The 25,142-nt window shown below is 41.0% G+C and overlaps 1 protein-coding gene across 3 annotated transcripts in view; it reads right to left on the reverse strand.

Moving 5' to 3' along the window:
• Positions 1-6,659: 6,659 nt before the first annotated feature.
• The window catches only part of GOLGA5 (golgin A5), a 41,077-nt gene continuing 22,594 nt past the window's right edge, over positions 6,660-25,142 (reverse strand). Inside the window, exons 9-14 of one of the 3 annotated variants that reach the window (XR_009543754.1) lie at positions 24,327-24,425; positions 19,466-19,691; positions 17,130-17,235; positions 15,373-15,436; positions 13,773-14,036; positions 6,660-6,940 (exon numbers count right to left, since the gene is read on the reverse strand). Coding sequence is in view for 2 of the 3 variants with exons in the window: in XM_060167285.1 (XP_060023268.1) it covers positions 13,956-14,036; positions 15,373-15,436; positions 17,130-17,235; positions 19,466-19,691; positions 24,327-24,425 (576 nt within the window). In the remaining variant the exon portion in view is untranslated. Of the gene's footprint in view, positions 6,941-13,518; positions 14,037-15,372; positions 15,437-17,129; positions 17,236-19,465; positions 19,692-24,326; positions 24,426-25,142 lie in introns of those variants that run through there. The other 2 variants (XM_060167404.1, XM_060167285.1) reach the window with 2 other exon arrangements.

Genomic DNA, 25,142 nt, shown 5'->3' on the forward strand with positions numbered 1-25,142 from the left:
TCCATTTTACAGATAAGGAAACAGAGGCTCAGAGAGGCCTAGTGACTCTCCAAGCAATTGGCAGGGCCAGGTCTGTCTGAGCTGCAGGTGCGTAATTCCCACTACTTGTTGCTGAGGAATGGTATCTTAATGGTATTGTTTTTCACTCTGACCTTGAACCTGTGTTTTTTCTTTCTCCAAAGCATTCCCAGGTCTTGTTGTGTCTTTGTCTCATATTTGTTCACTAAGAAAACAAAAGGCTGAAGTATCTGAAGCCCAGAGAGATTGCGACGTACACCCAGTCAGACACCCAGGAAGACAGTGGGGTGGGTGTGGGGATGGGGGTAAAAGACCGGCCCTGCGGTCAGACTGCCTGGTTCTCATCCTGGCACATCTGTCTGGGCTTCGTTGGACTTCTTGAATCTAAGGCTTGATTTCTGTGTTGGTTAGAACAAGTAATGCTAGCTGCTGTAACCAACAACTTCCAAATCTCAGTGGCCTAGTAGAAAAAGAGTTCATTTATTGTTCACTCAGAGCAAGTAGGTGGTCATCAGGTGACCTTCTTAGCAGGGGCCCAGGGACCCAGGGTCCTTCCATCTATGCAGGAGTTGTTAACCACTGCTGGACCCTTGAGAGGTCTATGGATAGAATTCAGGGGACCCATGAACTTAAATGGGGAAAGTTATATCATTATTTTCTTTATTATTGAATAAAATTTAGCATTTTCCTTTTATTATGAATATAGACAACCAACCACAATTTTATACCTGTGAATATGTTTCCAGTGGAAGTCACAGATATTTTGATATCCCATTACAGTTGCTGCAGATATCTTGAAATATTGTTTACACTCATTCACTACTTTGAAACAATGGTGGTATTAAACCTATGACTAGCTGGCATGGGATCAAAGCTCTTCTGTCTATAGATGCTTGGTTGGAAGCAGATGGCCTATTGCTGGCTATGTACTTAATCGTTCAGCCACAAATGGTGGCATTGCATGCTCTCATGTTGGTGACAAGCTCTCTCCTTTGCTTTCCAGCATTCCCTAATGTTTACTGTTGATCAGTACCTCGAAGGAAGTGAGTCAAACCCCGGGTGGCATGCTGCTTCCTTCTGATAGCCGCCCTGACCTCTAAGAATAAAATCCTTGGGGTGAAGGCCACCAACTGGGGCTTATAGAGCTGTTTGGCAGGAACTAAGGGCTCCTTTGTGGCTGTGATTCCCCACTTGGCTTTGCACACAGGGAAGGGTGCTGCACTGGTCACCTGGGGGTGCCCTGGGTGCTGCAGCAGGTACTGACCAGAGGCTGGGGGCCTCGGGTCTTTGAGTCTCATTTGCTGGTGACCCCAGCAGAGTCTGTCCCCCTCCCACTTGGCGATCATACCAAACACATACACTATCTAGAAATTACGAGAACCTAGACAGTACTCACGCTGTTCCTCTTTTACTGAGTCTTTCCATTAAAATGACCTGATTTTATAAAACATATTCAAATAATAAACATGAAAAATGTTCTACCTGATTATATTCAACCTAACCAGTAGTCAAATGAATATTAAACCAATGAGATACCATGCTCTCCATTGGATTTTAAGAACTGCTCTCTCGTTTTTATCCTAATACTTGCTGCAGGTGAAAAGGCACTAAGAAATTGGTCTACTCCTGGTGGGTGGCAAGCTGGCTACTGCCTCTCTGGAGGGCAGTTGGGTGACTTGCACAGCGTGTCGGAAGAGTGCCTCTACCTTTAACCCAGTGACTTCCCTCTGGAATGTGTCCTAAGGCACTCAGTTCAAAAACTGTATTTATGCACAAGGTATTTCATCACAGTGTTATTTTGAATAGTGAAAGATTCCTTCCCTCCAAAGTACCCAGTATTAATGGAATAGTTAAGTGGTGGTCCAACCAGTTACTGGAAATATTATGTGGTTGGCAACTTGAAAAACTGTCTGGAAGGTCCTAATGTCGAGATCTTGCTTTCTATCTTTCTCCATGAAAAGGAACCTTTTTTGCAGAAATGGCTGATTCCAGGTCCAGGAAAGGAATGTTCCAGATTAGACTGGAACATCTTGGTATGCTGGAAAGCAAAGATGTGCACCAAAGGGGGACAGGTGGAAAGGACGCCAGAGCTGGCTTGAAGGGGCTCCCCCTAGCCAAACCTGGAACAGTTTAATTATCAACAACGATAATGACCACGTTGGATTTCAACACAAATAAGTTTTTTTTGTTTGTTTTTTTTTGCGGTACGCGGGCCCCTCACTGTTGTGGCCTCTCCCGTTGCGGAGCACAGGATCCAGATGCGCAGGTTCAGCGGCCATGGCTCACGGGCCCAGCCGCTCCGCGGCATGTGGGATCTTTGCGGACCGGGGCACGAACCCGTGTCCCCTGCATCGGCAGGCGGACTCTCAACCACTGGGCCACCAGGGAAGCCCACAAATAATTTTTTTAAAAAGAATTCATAAGTACACAGTGATAGTATTTAAAAAAAAAAAAAGAGTGGTGGGAAAGAAAAAGGCCAGCTAACAACGGTAGAAAAAAATGATATATTTATAAAATCATCATTTTGTAACCACCAATATAATAATTCAGGCAAGGATCACCAGCGCATACTTGTTTTGTTTTTTCTTTTTGACAGTGCATTCTAAAACCACTGAAAATTTGTTGGGGAAAAGGGTATTTGAATGGTCTCACGGTATCACTCCACAAAATACTTATTACCAAAAAAAAAAAAAAAAAAAGGAAAAATATGCTTTTATGATGGAGAGACCAGGCAGGAGCCATTTTAACTAAGTGGTCAACTTAGCATCACTGACATTCTGTGGCTCCGGGACTGATGTGCTGACCTGACATCACTTGTACAGGAATTCCTCCCCGAAATGTGAGACCTGAATCGAATTGTGAGGAAACAGACATCCATGTTGTTTGTCTTTCTACAGGGTAACTGGCCCACGCTCTTCAAAATATTGGGGTGGGGAGGGATAAACTGGGAGATTGGGATTGACACATACACACTACTATGTATAAAATAGATAACAAATAAGGACCTACTGTACAGCACAGGGAACTCTACTCAATTACTACATTACTACTCTGTAATGACCTACATGGAAAAGAATCTTAAAAAGAGAGTGGATATGTGTATATGTATAACGGGTTCACTTTGCTGTACACCTGAAACTAACACAACATTGTAAATCAACTCTACTCCAGTAAAAAAATTTTTTTTTAAATATCAAAACAAGAAGGACTAAAAAAGGGGCAGGGGAGAAAGGGCTGTTCTAGATGAAAGGGACCAGGGTGGGGGCGGGGGGGAAATGGGATAATCCAGTGTAATCTTGGATTGGATCCTAGACCAGAAAACAATTTTAAACAGCTTACAAAGAACGTTTTTTGGACTATTAGAAAAATGTGTATATGGACTGGATATTAGGTAATATCCTTGCACAATGTTAAATTTATCGGCTGTGTCAATGGTGCTCTTGTTATATAGGAGACTCTACCTCTCTTCTCAGACCCAAGCTGGGATCTATCCTGGGATGAAGTGCCATGAGGTCTACAATTTAAGTTTAGGTCATTCAGAGAAAAAAAAAAAAAAGAGAGAACAGATGGTGCAAAACGTTAACAATGGGGGAATCTAGGTGAAGGGCATATGGATATTCACTGTGTTGTCTTTTCAACTCTTCTGTGAGTATAAAGTTTTTCATGTTTATTTTGAAAAACATAGGCAAAAAATAATGTGGGTGGTATTTACTACAATACTGTCAGATACTATTATGTCATCAAAGTAGGATATGAAGTTGTGTATACACCTGGATGTACAAATATGTGTGTACCCATGGCAGACAGCTGTTGTTTGTAATCATTGCATTTGCACTGATTATAACATGCATAACTAGCAGCACCCTTATTTTCTTTTGGCACCTACCCTCCCTCTTTTGGTTCATGGGGTTTGGATGTGGAGGCCATCTACATCCGTCTCCAGGGATTGGTGGGCATATGTCTTCAGTTAGTCCAACCAGAGCCAATGGACATCTACCCCAGGGCTCTTGCTGGACCCGTGGGGAAGAGGTGGTACTTTTTTTCACTGAGGTTGTCAGGTTGAGAGGATGTGAACTGAAGCAGTGTGGTCATCTTTGGGGAGTAGCTACCTGTGAGTCAAGCTGACACAGGAGAACTAAGAAGGAAAGAGAAAGATACCAGTTGACACTGTTTGAGCACCTGGATTTAAACGTGCCTGAAGTCAGGTGAACCTGTAGATTTCCTTTTTCTTATACCAGTTTGAGCTGGTACCTGTTGCTTGCACCCAAGGAGTCCTAGCCCTACAGCATGGAAATGCATAGAAAAGGTGTATTTGTTTCCTATCACTGTGCAACAAATTACCACAATTCTAGCACCTTCAAACAATACCCATTTATTATCTCGAAACTTCTGTGGGTCAGGAGTCTGGACACAGTTTAGCTGGGTTCTCTGTTCAGGGTCTTACAAGGCTATAATCAAGATGTTGGCCAGGTCTCATCTGGAGGCTTGACTGGGGAAGAATCTCCTTCCAAGTTTGTGCAAGTTGTCAGCAGAATTCATTTCCTGGCAGCTGTATTACTGAGGGCCTAGCTTTTTGCTGGCTGTCAGCTGGAGGCTGCCATCAGGTACTAAACGTTACACACCATCCCTTGACCCATGGGCTTCCTCAGCACAGCCACTCACTTCATCAAGCCAACAAGGAGAATCCAGTCTGCTAAGATGGAATCTTACATAATGTAATGTAATCAGGAAGATGACAACCTACCACCTTTGCCTTATAATGTAACCAAATCAAGACACTGATATCCTATTACATTTGCCATATTCTATAGGTTAGATGCAAGTCACGGATCCCATCTACACTCATGAGGAGGGAATTACACAAAGGCATGGACAGGAGATCCTTGGGGGTCAACTTAGGGTCTGTCTGCCACAAAAGGGATGGGAAGAATCCACTCTACAACTGCCACACCCACCCTACCCACCACTAAATTCTTATTTACTATTTACAATTGAGCACTAAAGCTCGTTTCTTCCTTAAATATTTAAGAGGAGTTATCACTGGGAAGTGGCTGGATAGGGAGGCACTAAAAGGGCACCAGAACTTTGGTATGGTATGGCATATGGTATTGCTTAGAATTTTTATAATGAGCATGTAGTATGTAATTTAGAAATACAATTAAAATAGAAAATTGAATATACAGTGTGACTTCCACTATAAGCTGTTTTTTCTCCACTTTTGGACCTTCCTATGTACATACACATACACAACGGGAAAAGACTGCAAGGAAACAGGCCCAGATGCGAAGACTTATTAGAGGGATGGGTCTATGGATGAATGATACTTTCTTCTTTACACTTTTCTGTATTTTTCACAACAGGAATATTACTCTAATAATCAGATTTTTTTAAAAAAGTGATTTGAAATGTTTTTTAGGTCCAATATTATGGCTGAAAATAAAGCAAACCCTCTTGTTTACCTTCTGTAGAAAGGCAATCTCCTGCTTGGGTGGCTGATGGAGTGTCTGCTTCTAGAACTCAAAGAAAGAAATCAGATGGCAGCGGGGAACACACACCTGCTTCCTCTCACACTGATGAACTCTCATCAGAATGCATCTGGCTTTGCCACAGGACGAAACATTATTGGAAAAAATATGGCAGGTTTTCTCCAGTGACTAAAAGCTACTGGAAAGTTCTCGCCAAGATGGTAAACAGAAGACCTGGTGCCAGACAGATCTGGTAAGCTGACACGTTCAGTAACCAAATAGTCCAAGCCCATGGCTACATGAAAACAAACTAAAGACATGTTTGATCTCATTTTTATAGCTAATTAGAGGACCCTGATGGGTCTCTGGACCTGTTTGCGGGTCTGTGAATTTAGAATTAAATATGAGGGCCAAAGACCACACCTGTAGTCAAAACAGATAAACACAACACAAACTTTCGAAGTTAGGTTTACCAAGCTTGCTGCGGCCAAGGAGAAGGCGTCCTCGGGAGCATCCCAGCGGGGAGATGGGAGGGGCTTCTTCTAGGGTTTGTGTTTGTGTTGGATGATTGTGGGGGGCATTAAAGAACCAGGGGCCTGTTCTGGGTTGGATGCTGTCAAGAAGCAGGGGCAACTGGGTGATCGAGTACTTCAGAGATTGTCACCTAGAAGGAGAGTTAAAATGGGGCTTGAGTTGTTATTGGTGAAACAGCAGCAATTGCTCAGAAAGGAGGAATGCTTGTCAGAGTGGGGGGGTTAGTAATTTGGGGGCTCACAAGAGTGGCCTTTTCAATGTCTTGTTCTGAGTATTGTTCATGTCCAGCTGGGAACATGGCTGACTGCTTGTCAGTAGGGCCGTTTTCTACTTTCTCACTCCCATCCAGCTTTAAAATAAACGTAGCACCCGATGAAAAACTAACACTCAGATACACTTTCAACTTAGAAAATGCTCTTTTTACCTGGGGAAATCCTTTGTCACCCATCACTGTTCCTCATTAGTTCTGGTTTAGAAAGTTGTTTGTTTATTCCAGAATGATGGCGTGATGGAAAGTTAAGAGGCAATTCAATTCAGCGTCAGTATTATGTTTAGGGAACTACTGTGTGATTGGGGTTCATAACCAGGGAAGGACACCATATCAGAGTCTATTGCTGCTGTAACAAATTACCACAAACTAAGTGCCTAAAAACAACACAAATTTATTCTCTTACAGTCGTGGAGGTCAGAAGTCTGAAGTGGGTCTCACTGGGTTCAAATCAAAGTCCTGGCCGGGCTGTAATCCTTTGCGGAGGCTCTAGGGGAGAATCTGCTTCCTGGCCTTTTCCAGCTTCTAGAGGCTGCCTGCATTCCTTGGCTCATGGCCCCTCCTCCATCTTCAAAGCCAGCTATTCAATCATTCTGACTTCTGCTGTCATGACATCTCTGACTCTGCTGCTTTCTTCTTCCATCTTTTAAGGACCCTTATGATTACATCGGGCACAGCTGGTTAATTTAGGATACTCTTTTGTTACAATCCTTAATCACATCTGCAATGTTTTGACATAACATATTTATATGTTTCAGGGATTAGGACATGGACACATTTGGGGGGTGGACATTATTCTGCCTACTAGAGACACCTAGCCTGGTATTTTTTTGGTGGGGAGGGGCAGGGAGGAATTCTGACTTAATAGAGAAAGAAGCATCTAAGCTGACAGCAGGAGGGGCCAGGAACCAAGAAGGGAAGTGTCTTTAAGCAGAGGGGAGGTCTGAAGGTGGAGAGAAAGCAGGGGGCATTGGTGGGTCCATCAGTCATCTATCGCTGGGTCGTGATGCAGTAACAACCAAACTCCCAAATCTCAGGGGCTCACAAAAGCCAAGTTTTACTTTTTGCTCAAGCTACATGTCCATTGTTGACATGCGCCATGTTTTGGCTCTGCTCTACGTCCTCTTCTTTCCAGGAGCAGCCCCTGTCTAGAACATGTTGGGCTCACGGTGGAGGAACAAGTTAGGGGGCAAAACCATAAGATGATGCTTAAAACTTCTGCTTGGGAACGGCTCATGCCCCTTCCACTCACATTTCATCAGCCAAAGCAAGTCAGGTCATATGGCCAAGGCTGACATCAGCGGGACAGGAAGTAAAATCTTCCCATAAGAACAGGCAGTGAATAGTTGGAACAGCAATAGACTAGCACAGTACAAGAGGCTGGAGTGTAGTAGATGTGGGGGTGGCTTGAAGCTCATGAGTGAGGGCAGATCATGCATGACTTTAAAAACCAGTTTCCTTAGAATGTAGGCTCCACAGAGATAAACCCACGCACCTATGGTCAACTAATCTATGACAAAGGAGGCAAGGATATACAATGGAGAAAAGACAGTCTCTTCAATAAGTGGTGCTGAGAAAACCGGACAGCTACACATAAAAGAATGAAATTAGAACACTCCCTAACACCATACACAAAAATAAACTCAAAATGGATTAAAGCCCTAAATGTAAGACTGGACACTATAAAACTCTTAGAGGAGGGGCTTCCCTGGTGGCGCAGTGGTTCAGAATCCGCCTGCCAATGCAGGGGACATGGGTTCGAGCCCTGGCCCGGGAAGATCCCACATGCCGCGTAGCAACTAAGCCCGTGCACCACAACTACTGAGCCTGCGCTCTAGAGCTCATGTGCCACAACTACTGAAGCCCGCGCACCTAGAGCCCGTGCTCCGCAACAAGAGAAGCCGCTGCAATGAGAAGCCAGCGCACTGCAACGGAGTAGCCCAAGCTCGCTGCAACCAGAGGAAGCCCACACACAACAAGAAAGACCGAACGCAGCCAAAAATAAAAATAAAAAATAAATTTATAAAAGAAAAAAAAAAACAACTCTTAGAGGAAGACATAGGAAGAACACTGTTTGACATAAATCACAGCAAGATCTTTTTTGACTCACCTCCTAGAGTAATGGAAATAAAAACAAAAATAAACAAATGGGACCTAATGAAACTTAAAAGCTTTTGCACAGCAAAGGAAACTATAAACAAGACGAAAAGACAACCCTCAGAATGGGAGAAAATATTTGCAAACGAGTCAATGGACAAAGGATTAATCTCCAAAATATATAAACAGCTCATGCAGCTCAATATTAAAAAAAACAAACAACCCAATCAAAAAATGGGCAGAAGACCTAAATAGACATTTCTCCAAAGAAGACATACAGATGGCCAAGAAGCACATGAAAAGCTGCTCAACATCACTAATTATTAGAGAAATGCAAATCAAAACTACAGTGAAGTATCACCTTACGCCGGTCAGAATGGGCATCATCAGAAAATCTACAAACAACAAATGCTGGAGAGGGTGTGGAGAACAGGGAACCCTCTTGCACTTTTGGTGGGAATGTAAATTGATACAGCCACTATGGAGAACAGTATGGAGGTTCCTTGAAAAACTAAAAATAGAATTACCATATAACCCAGCAATCCCACTACTGAGCATATACCCAGAGAAAGCCATAATTCAAAAGGACACATGCACCCCAGTGTTCACTGCAGCACTATTTACAATAGCCAGGTCATGGAAGCAACCTAAATACCCATTGACAAATGAATGGATAAAGATTATGTGGTACATGTATACAATGGAATATCAGTCAGCCATAAAAAGGAATGAAATTGGGTCATTTGTAGAGATGTGGATGGACCTAGAGACTGTCAGTAAGTTAGAAAGAGAAAAACAAATATTGTATATTGACGCATATATGTGGAATCTAGAAAAATGGTACAGATGAACCGGTTTGCAAGGCAGAAATGGAGACACAGATGTAGATATGGACACCAAGCGGGGAAAGCAGCAGGGAGGGTGGTAGTGGTGCTGGTGGGATGAATTGGGAGATTGGGTTTGGCATGTATACACTAATATGTATAAAATGGATAACTAATAAGAACCTGCTGTATAAAAAAATAAAATTAAAAAAGAAAAAAATAGAATGTAGGCTCCACCAGGGCAGGATCTAGGTTGCTTGATCTTTCTAGCCCAGTATTTCTCAACCTTTTTTTTTTTTTCATTATTACTCCCTACCCCAATAAAATCTTAATGTCACAGATATACTGTTATGTACTGCATGTATATTTGGGCTTTATAAATATAAACAGTAAGATACTTTTCCCCACCTAAAAATCAATTTTCACCCCCTTGAAGGTGATATCAGCCCACGTTGAGAATTCATGTTCTAGCCCCAGTTACATTTGTTTTAATTAATTCTTGAGTTCAGTTGACTTAAGCCACATTTGTGAGCGAAAGCAAATTGTTAATAGTTGATAAGTTTACATGCATAAACCTTATTATATACTTTGTGTAAACTCAGTTTAACTAGCACCACAAGAAGCTAATCGGCTAAAGAGGAGAGGTCCAGTGGAGTAGAGAGGAAACTTAATTTGACATTAGAAAAGAACCTGATTGTACCTACATGTTGCTTTGCAGAACTTTCAAAAAGTGAATCTAAATATCGTATTGCTTTCAGAAGGCTTCTCCACTGTGAGGCAGCCTTGCCTGTCTTTTGGGAGTCATTAAGCAAGACTGAACTCTCCCTGATGATTAAAGGTCTTCACTATGAACATCTAGGACCAGCGAAATCCTCAGGTCACCTTTTGCTTTTATATTTTAAATTATTATGGCTTTTCCCTCTTTGGGAAAACCCTGACAAGCTGCCCAATCAAAGTCCTCGCTACTAGCAATGTGCCTGGCCAGTTACAGTTCTTTGCTCTGGCTTTGGAAACCAGAGGTGCTGTGTGGACGGGACAGATGCTGAGTGAAGGTCCGAGGAGCTCTCGAGGAGTCATGCGTGAATTTAGTGTTTTGCCTGATTCAGTCAATGAAGTTCAGTGAACAACTGAAGGCCTGTTATGTGTCAGGCAGTGTTCTAGGCGTTAAGGATATAATAGTGGATTAAAAAGGTAGTATCTTTGTCCTCACGGGATCAGAAATGTCATTTTGAGTTTACGAGCTCTGATAGCACAAGAGCGGTGGTGCAGGACAGTGAGCCGTGCTTAGGCTGGTTGATCAAAGGATGAGAGATATTGCCTTCAGATATGAAGGGCTCTGCTCTTGGATTTCATTTTTCTCTTTGTCCTTGACTTGAACAAAGATGAGGCATTAACTATGAATGCGGAGACCAAGAAGTTATGGGGGAAAGTATCAATTCATTGACCTGGTATTCTTTGCAACTACATAGGAAAATCACCTCCTTGGGTTCAGCCTGTCCTCACCTCAGCAAATTTAGCACCTTTCAGGGTCTTTGCATTTTAACCCACTGCCACTCCACTTTGCATGGCCTGTCACCTTATTCAGGCTCTGCACCAGTGTCACCTCTGCAGGGAGGACTTCCCTCTCTCCTCCCCCACGTCTCTCTACACTTTGCCTCGTTTTATTTTTATTCCCGGCATTTAACTCTTAGTGACACATTATGCGTATGTTTGTAGTCTGCCTTCCCCATTCAAAGGTAAGCTCCACGAGGGCAGGGACTTTTGTTCGCCACTCTATTCCCAGTTCCTAGAAGGGGCCAGCACAAGGGTATGTAATTTGAACTTATCTTATAGTCCTGTGATGGCTTAAGATTATATTACCACCACTTTTTTTCTTCGAGACATTTGTAAATGAGGTTTCTGTGTGTAACACACTTGATAACTCAACTGTTCATACAAAAAAAAAGTTTTCTTTACTTGGAGGTGTTTGTGTTGGAATCTGTGTCTGAAGAGCAGACCACATGTTAGAACTGTAGAAGTTCAGAAACATTCAATCCACAGCCTTCTCACTCAGGAAAGAGTTCCTAAGAATACTAGCCTCAACATGTTCAGAATAACCACAAGACATTTTTCTGTCATTTCTTTCTTCTGACCAATCACAGCCTGAAGGGCTTTAGGCTATTAGTCCCTTTGGCTTTGCCAGTTTTGTCCTTCTACTTCCATCTAGACCAAGATGCCCATACTGGCCTTTTCCAATACAGCTGACCTCCTAAAGTAGGGAGCTGGAGCCCAGCGAGGCATATTTGAGTAGGTTGGTTTTTTTCCCCTCCAGGGTGAGTTGTATGTAAGTCTTCCTAAATGAAGGCTAGAATGTCCAGCCCCAGACATTATTCCCTTAACGACAAAACTAACCAGGGTAGACACAGTTCCATGTTTTAACAACTCATGCTTTTCCTTTGAAGTTTCTGTTCTGCAGCAATAGAAATGGTAGGTTTTAGAAAGCACAAAGTCTAGAGAAAGGGAAATCTTAAGATAATAAAATAATCTTATTTTCCAACTGACAGCTATAAATACAAAGCAGTACATTGAGAAGAAAAAAATTCAGCTTTCACACAATCCTTTTAAGTAAGTCAAGAAGGTTTCATGTTATCTGAGGATAAGTGAATGGGAGACTTTTAAAAATCCCCTAGTATGTTAGTGGTCAACAATACAGAAACTGAAAGTCAATTAAAGATTTAAGTAACTTCAGAAAAATAATCTCAGAAACACTTTGTCAAACTATTTCCAAAGCCAAGAATGCATAAAAGCTGAACAAAAGATTTAGAGCCATCCCAACAAAAACCAGGAGGACATGCAGAGACGGGAAGTCTGGCAACACACGATGATGAAGCAGGTGCCATTTTCCATTTTAAGTATATAGCCTGGTTTTAATCATTTTCCAGAAATGGTTCCAAATTAGAAGAGAAAAAAAAAAACTTTAAAAGATATTAATAAGTCTAAACTCTTCACTCTGTTTGAGATAAAATGTGACTTCACAGCTCAGACTCTAATAGGCTATCACACCTGAAGAAGAACTATGACATCTAGAGACATCCCTGGTGGCGCAGTGGTTAAGAATCCGCCTGCCAATGCAGGGGACACAGGTTTGAGCCCTGGTCCGGGAAGATCCCACATGCCGCGGAGCAACTAAGCCCGTGCACCGCAATTACTGAGCCTGCGCTCTAGAGCCCGCAAGCCACAACTACTGAAGCCCGTGCACCACAACTACTGAAGCCCGCACTCCTAGAGCCCGTGCTCCACAACAAGAGAAGCCACCGCAATGAGAAGCTCCCGCACCACAACGACGAGTAGCCCCCACTGCTGCAACTAGAGAAAGCCTGTGCGCAGCAACAGACCCAACGCAGCCAAAAATAATTAATTAAAAAAAACCCAAAAACTATGACATGTAGATTTAATAACATGTCTCTACCCTACCCTCCAAAATCTCATATCCGCTTTTAGATGGTATAGAACTCTCTACCCTTTTCATTCACGTTAAATTGGAAAAAAGCCCAAACACACCTAAGATGACCTTTAAAACTTCATTCTCTGATGAAAAATAAGAAACATATACATCTAGCATACCAAAACTTTCGAAGAATTTATAGGACAATTAAAGTCACAGTATAAATATCATTAAGAACAGAAGCTGGTCAGGTTTCCCGTTAGGCACCAGCAGGCTACTGCAAAGGCATTCCTGACAGGAAGGACTATACCCTTTGTCCAGCCCAGGATCTACATATGCCAATTATATATGAAGAGAGACTGCCAGTGGCCGGCATGGACAAAATGAGAATTCAGACATGTAGATGACAAGGAAAGCCAAAACAGACATTATACTGGACTTAAGGCAGAGAAAATGTCCCTTTTCAAAGAGTAACTCTATATAGTCTCTGCCTTGGAGTATTTTAAAAACACAAAGGGTGTCACACCAAATTTGATTCCTAAATGCTACCAGAGGGGCTATGGATGTCCTGAGCCCACCCAAGGTATAGGCTAGAGAAAAGGAAAAGAGGTGAAGGAAGACAATGGATGAACGAATAAGAATTAAAGGAAGACAGCATGTGGGGTGGGAGGGGGAGGAAAAGAAGCGCACACATCACTAATGCAATTACAAGTGGCATCAGCTCTGATTTCTGGCTCTGCTCGTGAACGCCGATCTGGAAAGGTCTTGTTTAAATGGGAGTGAAAAATTATTATTTTTAAAAGAAAAATGCACAGTAAATTTTACTTACGTATTTATAGAAAGATTTATACCAATCAAGCATTTAACAATGTAAAAAGTAAATCTACATTTGCAAAGTTAAATATATGAAAATACAAAGCAGACTGAATTATCAAAAAGAAAACATTTTATTTATATCACTAAATACAATTAGTTTCCCTGATTATAACCCATAATGAGTGTCACCTAAAATACAGGATGGTCTGTACAGAGGCAGACACCCCCAGCATCTCCGTGTGTATGCATATATACACTGAGCCCCTGACCTCAGAAAAAGCAAGAGCTGAGCTCGTTAGATTATTTTTGTTTTTAGAAACTCTTACCATTTGAAGGAAATCAGAAGAAGATTTTGGTAGCAGAGTACTTGTATAATAACTTAAAAAGTTAAAAGCCTGTAGTGATAAAATAATCTTGTGTACCCTTCTCAGGAATTTCAGGCAAGTGACCCTTCTGCAGACCCCAAAACTGGAGAGAGATGACCAATCACCAGAACAACCTGGCTCAGTTCATTTGCCATGTGGTTGGTCATGGTGCATTTCTGGTGTGTAAGTCAACAGAACAATCATGACCCAGAGGTGAAGCAAAGCCTGAAGAAAGAAAAAACAATTTACGGATTAGCCAATAAATCAATCCTCCCTAAAGGCCCACTGTGCAGTGCACTGAGGGCAGGAGCTATGTCTCGTTTGTCTCTGTACTCCTGTGGCTAGTGTGTCTGCAACAGTGCAGGCGCGCAGTACGTGTTTACTGGATAAACAAGGAAGAAACAACTGTGCAGTCAAATGAACTAAAAAGTGCAATGGAAGGTAATAAAGAGCTACAATACCTACAGCATTCTCAGTTGAGAGGGGCAAAGTCTTGAACACATTCACAACATGCACACGTACACATAACTAACCCATCAGGGGATTACAATGTAGCGTAGATGGCTTGATTAAAACTGCTAGGTGTACATGAAGTTGGCTGGAAAGGCTTTTTAGAACAGAGTTGTGGTTGGTGTTTTGAAAGAGGGTTTAGCCATGATTTGGTGAAGAGGAGATGGGAAGACATTCTTGACAGGAATAATGTGTCAGGTTTCAGAGGTCGATTTAGGGTCCAGAACAGGACCTGCAGTGATACATTTCCACTAACTCCCTCATGGTGGTGCTGACATGATGAGGTTCCATCACGAAGTGCCTTGCACACAAGAAGTGCAACATCTCATCTCATGCTGGCAGAGGGTGCCTGTGTTCCTCATAATCTCCCCACCCAGATGTGGGCATGTTCTGAATCCTTTCTGATGCCATTCAATTTTTTTTCTTTCGCTCTCTCCATTCCCCTCATCTTAAAACTTTTTTGTTTAAAGGAGTAACTCTTCCCTCTAGTGGCTCACAAGGAAATTTCTAAGTATGCGTTTATTTCTTCTCAAGAAAACTGCCCGTCTTAATTCAGTTCAACTACTTTTAGACATCCCCACTCAGAACAGTCAGTGGGCTTTTTAGGCTCACAGAAGATATGACACGGCATCCCAAACTATGGTAACCATTTTATTAGAGCTAAGAAATCTAAGAAAGAAAATACATCACCTTTGAGATCCCTTTAGGAAATAAAGCAAAACACATGGAAATAATTAAACTTTACTTCAAGATAAAAATGAAATCAATTGTTTTGTATTGTATCACTGGAGGGGCTTAGAAATAAAGGTAATCATTAAACTGCACTACGGTTAGTTTTACTGTCGGAAAAGCCTTCAAGCAATTTATTTTTTAGACATAATGAATTATCAACATTACTTGTACACTTTAAGAAAAAAAACCTTAATTACCAAAAATGAGTTCTATTCTCTTTCAAAATTGATTGCTAAAAGTTTAGTCAAAAAGATCAGCAGCTGAAAAAAACTAGTTAAAAATCAAATGCAGCACTGTTTTTGCAAACAAGTTTACTTACCATATATATAATTACAAAAACTCGTGCTATGGGGTATCTTCGGAGAAAAATTCCCAGACGGATGCTGTGCAAGTGGTAGGGGTGGAGAGAGAGGAGAGAGTTACATTCAAAACATGTTCCTGTGGTAATATCTCTTCATGTTTTTTAAGACTTTACTCATTTAAACTATTTATGTGGCTACCACAAAAGACAGATTATTTGTTTTACAGTAGATTGTTAAATGATTACTTGAAATAACCATATAAAATATCATAGCAGTGAACAAATACTTTATCATTATTTGGGGATTGACTGTTAAGCTTTTAGCACAAGCTATTCCTCTTAATTCTTCAGCTACAACTGCAGAAGGCAAACTTGGTCCCTCTAGCAATCATTTTTCTTTTAGGAACCAAAGGCAAGTGTGAACACATGAATAGGAAAAAAGAGTCTAGTTGGAATGAACCTGTAAATAGCTAATCTGGGAGCTTTAGCATGGACACATACTTCTAAAAGGCTCCCAACTACAGAAACTCAAGTAAACACTTTAAGAGTGGGAAGCATTACGACGTCCAGACCTATTACTATGCCTTTCTGCAACATTTTTTCCCTAAGACGGATACATGTACAGATACACCTTTCTTCTACGCCCTTCTGCTTCTTTCACTACCCTTGCATATATGCCTTCACTGCCTTGCATATATGTTCTCTAAAAACTAATATGTATGTTGAATACATTAATAGTTGAAATAGAGATGCTCAATAGTGTGGAGACAGTGACTATGGCATCCAAGGCTCATGGCTTCAGGAATCCAAATTAGTAAATCATCCTCATTTTTAACACCACAGCTCTATTCTGACACAAAAAGGTAAGAAGAGACTGTTCTGTTAGGCAACGATTCATTTCAACTATGTTTAATTATAAAAACTAAAAGGCAAGAGAGTTTAGTAGGTTATTTAGATATGAACTTTATCAAGGCTATACACATATACCGGGAGAACATTTTCTTTGTAAGGTGGATGACTACTAGTATAAAAAGTTTTATTTATAAATATATATAACATATAATTTTTATTTATATAGTATATATAAAATATATATGAAAATAAGTACTATTCATTTATATATAGTGACATCTTTTATTCTAATCATATGATGAAGTAAGGAAATAAAACATTCAAATGGATGCATTTACATGATACAGGCTTTCTCAATGAAATTTAATGAGTTTTCAAACAGAGTTTATTACAGAAAGAAGAGAAATGATCAGAGTTAAACACCTTCAACAAAACACAGGCACTGGCAGACCTCTTAAAGCAATTTCATGACACTGAAATATCAGCTTGGGGGACTTCCCTGGCGGTCCAGTGGTTAAGACTCCGGGCTCCCAAGGCAGGGGGCCCGGGTTTAATCCCTGTTCAGGGAACTAGATCCTGCATGCCACAACTAAAAAAGATCCCACGTGCCGCAACTAAACATCCCGTATGCTGCAACGAAGATCCTGCGTGCCGCAACTAAGACCTGGTGCAGCCAAATAAATAAATAAGTATTTAAAAAAAAAATCAGCTTGGGAATTCCCTGGTGGCCCAGTGGTGAGGACTCCGCGCTTCTACTGCAGGGGGCCCGGTTCAATCCCTGGTGATGAAACTAGTCCCGCAAGCCGCATGGCGCAGTCAATCAATCAATATCAGCTCTGCTGGACAGGACTCACTATGACTGAAATCACTGGAGAATGTTACAGAAATAGGGTCCGTCACTCACTGGTGCCGGCACTGCTTACCTAAACTGGTCAATTGAACTAGCGGCTTTGCGGACTTTTCCATACATTCCTGCCAGATTAGTTTCTGTGTCAGTAAAAAGAACAGGAACGTTTCGCAGACGTGTGCCTGTTTAAACAAGAAAATAAGTAATTAACGTACAGACACCAAAGTCAACTTTCTAACAAAATTATAGTTCAATATACCTTATGTTACATATGGAAGAAATTCTCAAGGTCAACTTTTAAGCAATAACCAAAGGTGAAAACATTAAAAAAAAGACAGTTTAAATATGTAAACTTCCATACCCGCAAAAATCATAATTCAAAAACTAAGAAAATTATTTTCCTATGAAAGTAGCAAAAATCAGAGTTTACCGAGTATTGGTGAGAGGCAGCATTAATGGGCACTTTCTTCCTGGGCCCGCAGGAGTGAGGCCACACACCCTTTCTACAAAGCTGGTAACTCCCAAATTCGCATCTCCAGCCCAGCCCCCTCCAACTCCAGGCTCGTCCATCACCCTTTCATTTCCATCTGGATGTCTAGTAGACATCTCAACTTAGCACACCGCACACTGTTATCCTGATTGCCTGCCCTTGCTGCCAACCTTCTCTTCCTGCAGTTTTCCCCATCTCAATACACAACTCCACTTTTCCAAAAACCTTTAACTCCTTTCTCTCAAACTCCACATCTGATCTGCCCGCAAATTCCATCTGCTTTCCTTTAAAATAAATCCTGAACCCACCCCCTCCATCCCCACTCTGGTCTGAGTCACCAGCATGTCTTACATGGGTTAATACCATGCCCCTCCCTGGTCTCCCTGCCTCAGTGCTTAGCTCTCTGCAGTCTACTCTTGACACAGCAGCCAGAGACATCTTGTTAAAATATACAGGTCAGCTCAGTTACCCCTCTCAAGACCCTTCTATGGCTTCCGACTTCATTCAGAGTAAAAGTCCTTATACAGACCTAAAGAGCCTCCTCCAAGTTCTGGCCCCTCATTCAGTCTACTCCAGCTGCACTGGTCTCCTGCAATATGCCAGCTATACTCCTGCCTCAGGGCCTTTGCACTTCTCTCTGCTTGGAACACTTTTTCTGTAGATCTCGTCATAGTCTACTACCTGACTTCCTTTGGGACTTTAATATAATGCCACCTTTTCAACAAGGTCTTCCTTGACTACCCTGTTTAAATTATTATCCCCTCCTCACATGTGGCACCCTGCACATCTTTCTCTGCTCCATTTCCCTCTGTAGCACATATCTCCAGCTCATACCACTTGTTTACTGCCTGTCTCCTCCCCTGTATTCCCCCACGACACCAGAATGTGAGATCTATGGGGCAAAGAGTCTGGCCTCTTGTTGGCCACTGTATCTCTGCAACAGCACCTGATACTGAGTGGGCACTTAATAATTGTTTGCTGATTTCGGGAACAAGAATCAAAAGCCTTTAAATGTGGGTACTTATTGACCCAACAATTCCATTTCTGATCATTTATCAATCTCCAACAATAAGGAACTGATTAAACAAACTACAGTGTTTTCATGTGATAAATTTCTATAAAGCAATATATACATATTGTATGAAATATATTATTAAAATATATTAATATGACAAAAATTAAAAATCAATAAAACAAGTACTGCAAACATATATAGGAAAAAAGTCTGGACAAAGATGTTCCAAAATGTTACCTGAGGGCAACAGATTATCAAGTGATTTTAATTTCCTTTTTTTTGCATTTCTTTTTATACTGAGACTGTGTTATTAAAAAATATATATAAAATAACATGTTATTTGAAAAAAGTTCTAAAAATTTAAAGCCAAAGAACTAAGATTTGTTGAATGACTACTTTGTAGTCAAAGTAGTTATGAAGTTCTAAGACTAAAAACCTGATCTGTTGAAACTTATGCTAAAATCTTCAATATTCTTCTTGATCATGTATTTTGAGAATCTATACATTTCTCCATTAAAATTATAGAGCACGGATATCCTCATGTGACTATGTATTAACTTTAATATTAATAATTATGGTTATTAAAGCAAGTCTTACTTTAAGATTCCTGAAAGCCCCTCTCAACTGAATTATTTGTCCTCACCACCCTGTTAAGTGTCCTGGGCCTTCTTCTCCAGGTTCGAAACCAGTGTGGGATAGTAATCAGCCCACTGTCCAGTTCATTAACGATCATACCAAATAGTGCATAGCCCAGGCCTCGAGAAAAATGGCTGCTTTGTTAGATAAAGCTTCTTTTTAAACAAAATGGTCTTTCTGTAACTTTTCAAATCATGTTTGAATTAGCAACATTGAAAATTAAGGCAATGAAATATTCTTTTGAGATTCTCTATTTTTTTTTTTTTTTTACCTTCACCACCGTCAACTCCAGACATGTTAATAGAAGACCCATTACTACTGCTTCCAGCGGCGGAGTTCATTTGCTGCTCAAGGCGCTCCAGCTGGAAGACCAGAGAGTTCTTCTCTGTGCTGAGACTCTCCAGCATAGTCTGCTTCTGGATGAGAGTCTCTGTCAGCTGATGGAGTCGGTTTTCTAACTCAGACTGACTGCTATTGCTTAAAGTTTTATTCGTAAGCTGAAAGGCAAAGTATTCATAAGATTACTACATAAAATGAAAGGCATACAACACAGAAACCACGTTACTACATTCCCACAGGTAAACCGTGGCATTAAATGATTTCTCAAAACTCTACGATTCTTTCACCATCTACAGAAGCGATTTTCAAACTGTATTAGTGGACCATGAAATCAATTTGGTGGGTCACAGTTGCCATTTAAAAAAACAGAACAGAATAGTACATAGAGGGCACAGCATATAGTGTGTGAGAGTATTCTTTTGTGAAACTTGTTTTGGTTTTATACGTGTAAGTATGTGTGAGTATAGAGACATGACTTAAATTGTATTTCTTGCTATGTCATCACAGTCAAAAACATTTGAAAGCACTGGTACACGGGACACAGTTCAAGCTTCTCAACCTGGATTCAAAACCTCCATAAGTCAACAGTTGTGGTGCACTGCAAAAACCACAGTCTCTGCGCTGCAATTTCCTAGCTACCTGACCTTGGACAAGTTGCTACACTTCCCCCAATCTGTTTGCTCACCTGTGAGGATAAGAGTGCCTTTTGCACATGGCACTTTGGGATATGAAAGGAGAATTTTCCTAGTAGGGTCTGGCTGACAGTTGCTCCTTAATAACTTCATTCCATCTTCTATTTGCTCTCACCTGTATCATCTTCCTCCGCTCCCATTTGGCCTCTGCTCTGCTGTTCAAATTTTCCCTTTTGGGCAAACCCAGTCTCCTTCTCTTCTCCCCAGTCCCCTTCTCTTCTTCAGGCTCTGCCTCCCTTCAAAGCCTCTTCCTTGAAGCCCTTTCCAACGACTCCAGCCCGAGCTGATCTCAGCCTTCTTTTAGACTCCTACTATCTTGGCATTTAGCTTCACTATTGTAACAATTTTGCCTCCTCAATGAAACTGCCAGTCAGCTCTGTGAGGGTAAGAATCACTGTCTGCATCAACACAGTCTGGAAAAGAGGCTGAGAGACTGATCTAAGTTGAAAACCCCAGCTCTGCCACTTCTTAGCTACAACCTAGGGCAAACTACAAACTACACTGAGGTATAGCTGACTTTTAGTTTCAGGTATACAACTTAATGATTTGAAATTTGTATACACTGTGAAACAAGCGACACAATAAGTCTAGTTACAATCCATCAAGCTTCCTTCCTTCTAAACCGCTTACAGCACTCCCACAAATTAATTGCAGGGCTAGGTCTACAATAAGTAACTACGAAATGGAATTATATTGAGTATAAACTAAGATTTACTTACTATTAAAAAGGAATGCTCAATTTTAAGATTGTACTGTGATCCCCAATCCACTTACTCCACACTTCAATATTTTTTAGTTGAGGCAAAATTTACGTTCAGTGAAATACCCAGATCTTAAGTATAAAATGAGTTTCAACAAACGTATTAACTGTGCAACCAACACCCAGATAAAAACACAGAATATTTCCATCACTCCCAGACAACACTGCTCTGCTTTCTATAACCAGAATTTAGTTTTGCCTTTTCTTGAATTTCCTATAAATGGAATCATACGGTATGATCACTTTTGTGTGTGGCTTTTTAAAAAGATTTATCCGGGGCTTCTCTGGTGGCGCAGTGGTTAAGAATCTGCCTGCCAACACAGGAGACATGGGTTCGAGCCCAGAAAGATCCCACATGCCGCAGAGCAACTAAGCCCGTGCACCACAACTACTGAGCCTGCGCTCTAGAGCCTGCGATTCACAACTACTGAGCCTGCGCACCACAACTACTGAAGCCCATGCGCCACAACTACTGAAGCCTGCGTGCCTAGAGCCTATGCTCCACAACAAGAGAAGCCACTGCAAAGAGAAGCCCGCGCACCACAACGAAGAGTAGCCCCCGCTCGCCACAGCTAGAGAAAAGCCCACATGCAGTAACAAAGACCCAATGCAGCCAAAAATAAAATAATTTTTAAAAAAACTAAAAAAATAAAAAAGATTTATCCATGTTGTTGTATCAGTAGTTTCTTTTTATCACTGAGTAGTATGCAATGTGTTTATCCATGTACTTGTTTTTTCTTTTTAATTAATTAATCTTTGGCTGCGTTGGGTCTTTGTTGCTGTGCACAGGCTTTCTCTAGCTGCGGTGAGTGGGGGCTACTCTGTGTTGTGCGTGGGCTTCTCATTGTGGTGGCTTCTCTTATTGTGGAGCACAGGCTCTAGGCGCACGGGCTTCAGTAGTCGTGGCATGCAGGCTCAGTAGTTGTGGCGCACGGGCTTAGCTGCTCCGCGGCATGTGGGATCCTCCCAGACCAGGGCTCGAACCCGTGTCCCCTGCATTGGCAGGCGGATTCTTAACCTGCGCCACCAGGGAAGCCCCCACGTACTTGTTGACAGACACTTCAGTTGTTTCCAGTTTGGGCTATTTATGAACAAAGCCACTACAAATATTCCTGTACAAGTCTTTTTGTGGACATATGGCTTCACTTAGACTGAGTAAATATCTGAGGTTATAGGTTAGATGTATGTTGTTAATCTTATCAGAAACAGCCAGTTTTCCAAAGTGGCTGTACCACTGTACCCTTCCACCAGCAGAGTATGACAGTTTCAACTGCACCACATCCTCAACGCGTCGTATTGCCCATCTTTCCACTTTCTGCCAGTCTAGTGGGTGTGGAGTGCTGTATCTCCCTGAGGTTTTAATTTGCATCTCCCTGATGACTAATGATTTCGAGCACCTATTCGTGTGCTTATCTGGCTATTCATAATCTTCTTTTGTGAACTGTCTACCCAAGTCTTTTGTCCATTAAAAAAAAAGTAGTTGTGCATCTCTTTAGTTTCTGTAAGAGTCCTTATCCTGGTCACAAACCCTTTGCCAGCTGTGCTATGCATTGTAACTAGCTCCTCTCAGTCTGTTGCTGACCTCTCTTCATTTTTGTAATGGAGTCTCTTGACAAGCAAAAATTTTTAATTTTGATGAAGTCCAATTTTATCACTTTTTCCGTCTATGGTTAGTGCTTTTTGTGTCCTAAGAAATCTGTCTTCTCCCAAATTGCAAAAGATTTCCCTATACTTTCTTGTAGGAGCTTTGTAGCTTACACCTAGCTTCATTCCAAATCAATTTTTATTAATTTTACAAGTCTAATTAGGGGATAAAGATCAAGGTTCATTTTTTTCCACAAGTTTTTATCTAGTCCCATAAAATAGTTTTTAAAGAATGAAAAAATAGTCAAACTGCAATGTAATTTTTTTTTTTATTATTATTTGGTTGCATTGGGTCTTTGTAGCATGTGGGATCTTTCGTTGTGGCAAGCGGGCTCTCCATCGCTGTGCACAGGCTTCTCTCTAGTTTGTGGTGTGCAGGCTCTAGAGCACGCAGGCTCACCAGTTGCAGCACATGGGCCCAGTTGCCCCGCAGCATGTGGGATCCTAGTTCCCCGGCCAGGGATCGAACCCACGTCCCCTGCACTGGAAGGCAGACTCCTAACCACTGGGCCACCAGGGAACTCCCATGCAATGTAATGTTTTAACAAAGATATTTTTCTCCGAGGAGGCCCAAAGGTAATAAGATAAGCAAAAATAGCATTTTTTATTGTTCATTCAGTATATATCTTAACTCACTAATTGAGTGGGGTTTTGTTTTGTTTTGGTTTTTTTGCAGTGTATTAAGGGGCTGATATCTTTTCAAATTGTACAACTTCCTTCTTACTTAGATGAAAAATCTTTCAGAGATAACCTCCTATGGTTAATTCTTGATTAACAGAAATACCACAATATCTTAGACATAGTATGTACTCAATAAATATTTTTAAAATATTGGAATGTTTACCTAAGCATTAAACTGAATGATGGTTTATGCTCCTTTCTTTTCTTTAATTTTCTGTTAGCAAGTCATCTTACCATTTATAATCATTTCACAAATGTAGGAAAGGGAAGGAGAAGGGAACACTCAAAATCAGTTAGCTGTCCCCAACTCTTATAAAAATTTAAAGTTTTTAAACATTTTAAATTATGGACTACTAAGAAGTCTAAGAACTTAAAAAAATTAAAATTATTTGACTTTTCATGTTCAAACAAAGTCATCACCTAACTGAAAAATGAACTAGTCAATCTTTATGCAAATTATTTAAATGATCAATAAGTTCATTATTTATTAAGTCAATCATGTGAATATAAGAGAGGAAAGGACAGTGTATAATGACAGGGTAAGTGAATGCACGATTCTGTCAGTTAATGATAAAGACTGGCAAATCTGAGTGGTAGGCACATGTTATTTTCTATATTTCACATTTTCAGTTATAAAAAGGTCTTAGTGACTCTAATGAAAGATCTATTAATAAGAAAATGTATCGTTGGATTTTTCTTAGGAAAACACAACTGTAAAACTGGCAATCAGCAAAACTACCACTGAAGTTAGATGGTATGAAATTCTGGAGTAACTCACATCTCCTTGGGTGACTGGTTACAAGATACCTGTATAAGAAGCAAGCCCTGGAATACAGCAAATGCAGACTCAAATGGCATTCGATGAAAATTCTGTATCACATTGAAAATAACTTACCTCACTACTCCAACAACAGGATTCAGGTGAAAATACAGGAAAAGAAAGTCTTACTGTATCTCTAAAAAAAATGTACTTTTACAATGGTATCTTTGCTCAAGTAGTGAATGCTGCTTCATACCTGATTCCTGAGTTTTTGAATTTCATCTTCTCGATCTTTAATTCTGCTTTGTAATGTGTTCTTTGTTCGATACAGATCTTCTTCCATGTAGTGGAATTCCTACAAAGTGAGGCACAAATAAACAAAAGCTAAGTCAGTGCTCCCTATGTCATCTCCAGTACCTGAAACAATGCTTGACACAAGGTAGGCACTTGCTTAATATGTGCTGTGTGTATACTGAATGAGTAAATAAACAGACTTCAAGGGATCTGATGAAAAGTTAATACTTCAGCATGATGTATCAATTTGTATATGATGACTATCTAAGCACAAGTCTTTTTTTTTTTTAATAAATTTATTTATCTATTTATTTTTTGGCTGCGTTGGGTCTTCATTGCTGCGTGCGGGCTTTTCTCTAGTGGTGGTGAGCGGGGGCTACTCTTTGTTGCAGTGTGTGGGCTTCTCAATGCAGTGGCTTTTCTTGTTGCAGAGCACGGGTTCTAGGTGCGCGGGCTTCAGTAGTTGTGGCTCATGGGCTCTAGAGCTCAGGCTCAGTAGTTGTGGCGCACGGGCTTAGCTGCTCTGCGGCATGTGGGATCTTCCTGGACCAGGGCTTGAACCCGAGTCCCCTGCACTGGTAGGTGGATTCTTAACCACTGTGCCACCAGGGAAGTCCCAGAGCACAAGTCTTTATTGGTTATATGTTTTCATTTTTCTTGGGTAGAAAAATGTAGGAACAGAACTGCTGGATCATATGACAAGTGTATGCCTAGCATAAAGGAAGAAAACTTGCCAAACTGTTCTCTGAATGCTTTTCAAAATACCTGTACCATTTTG

The sequence above is a fragment of the Lagenorhynchus albirostris genome, chromosome 1 (genome assembly GCF_949774975.1).
Source record: "Lagenorhynchus albirostris chromosome 1, mLagAlb1.1, whole genome shotgun sequence".
Lineage (NCBI taxonomy): Eukaryota > Metazoa > Chordata > Mammalia > Artiodactyla > Delphinidae > Lagenorhynchus > Lagenorhynchus albirostris.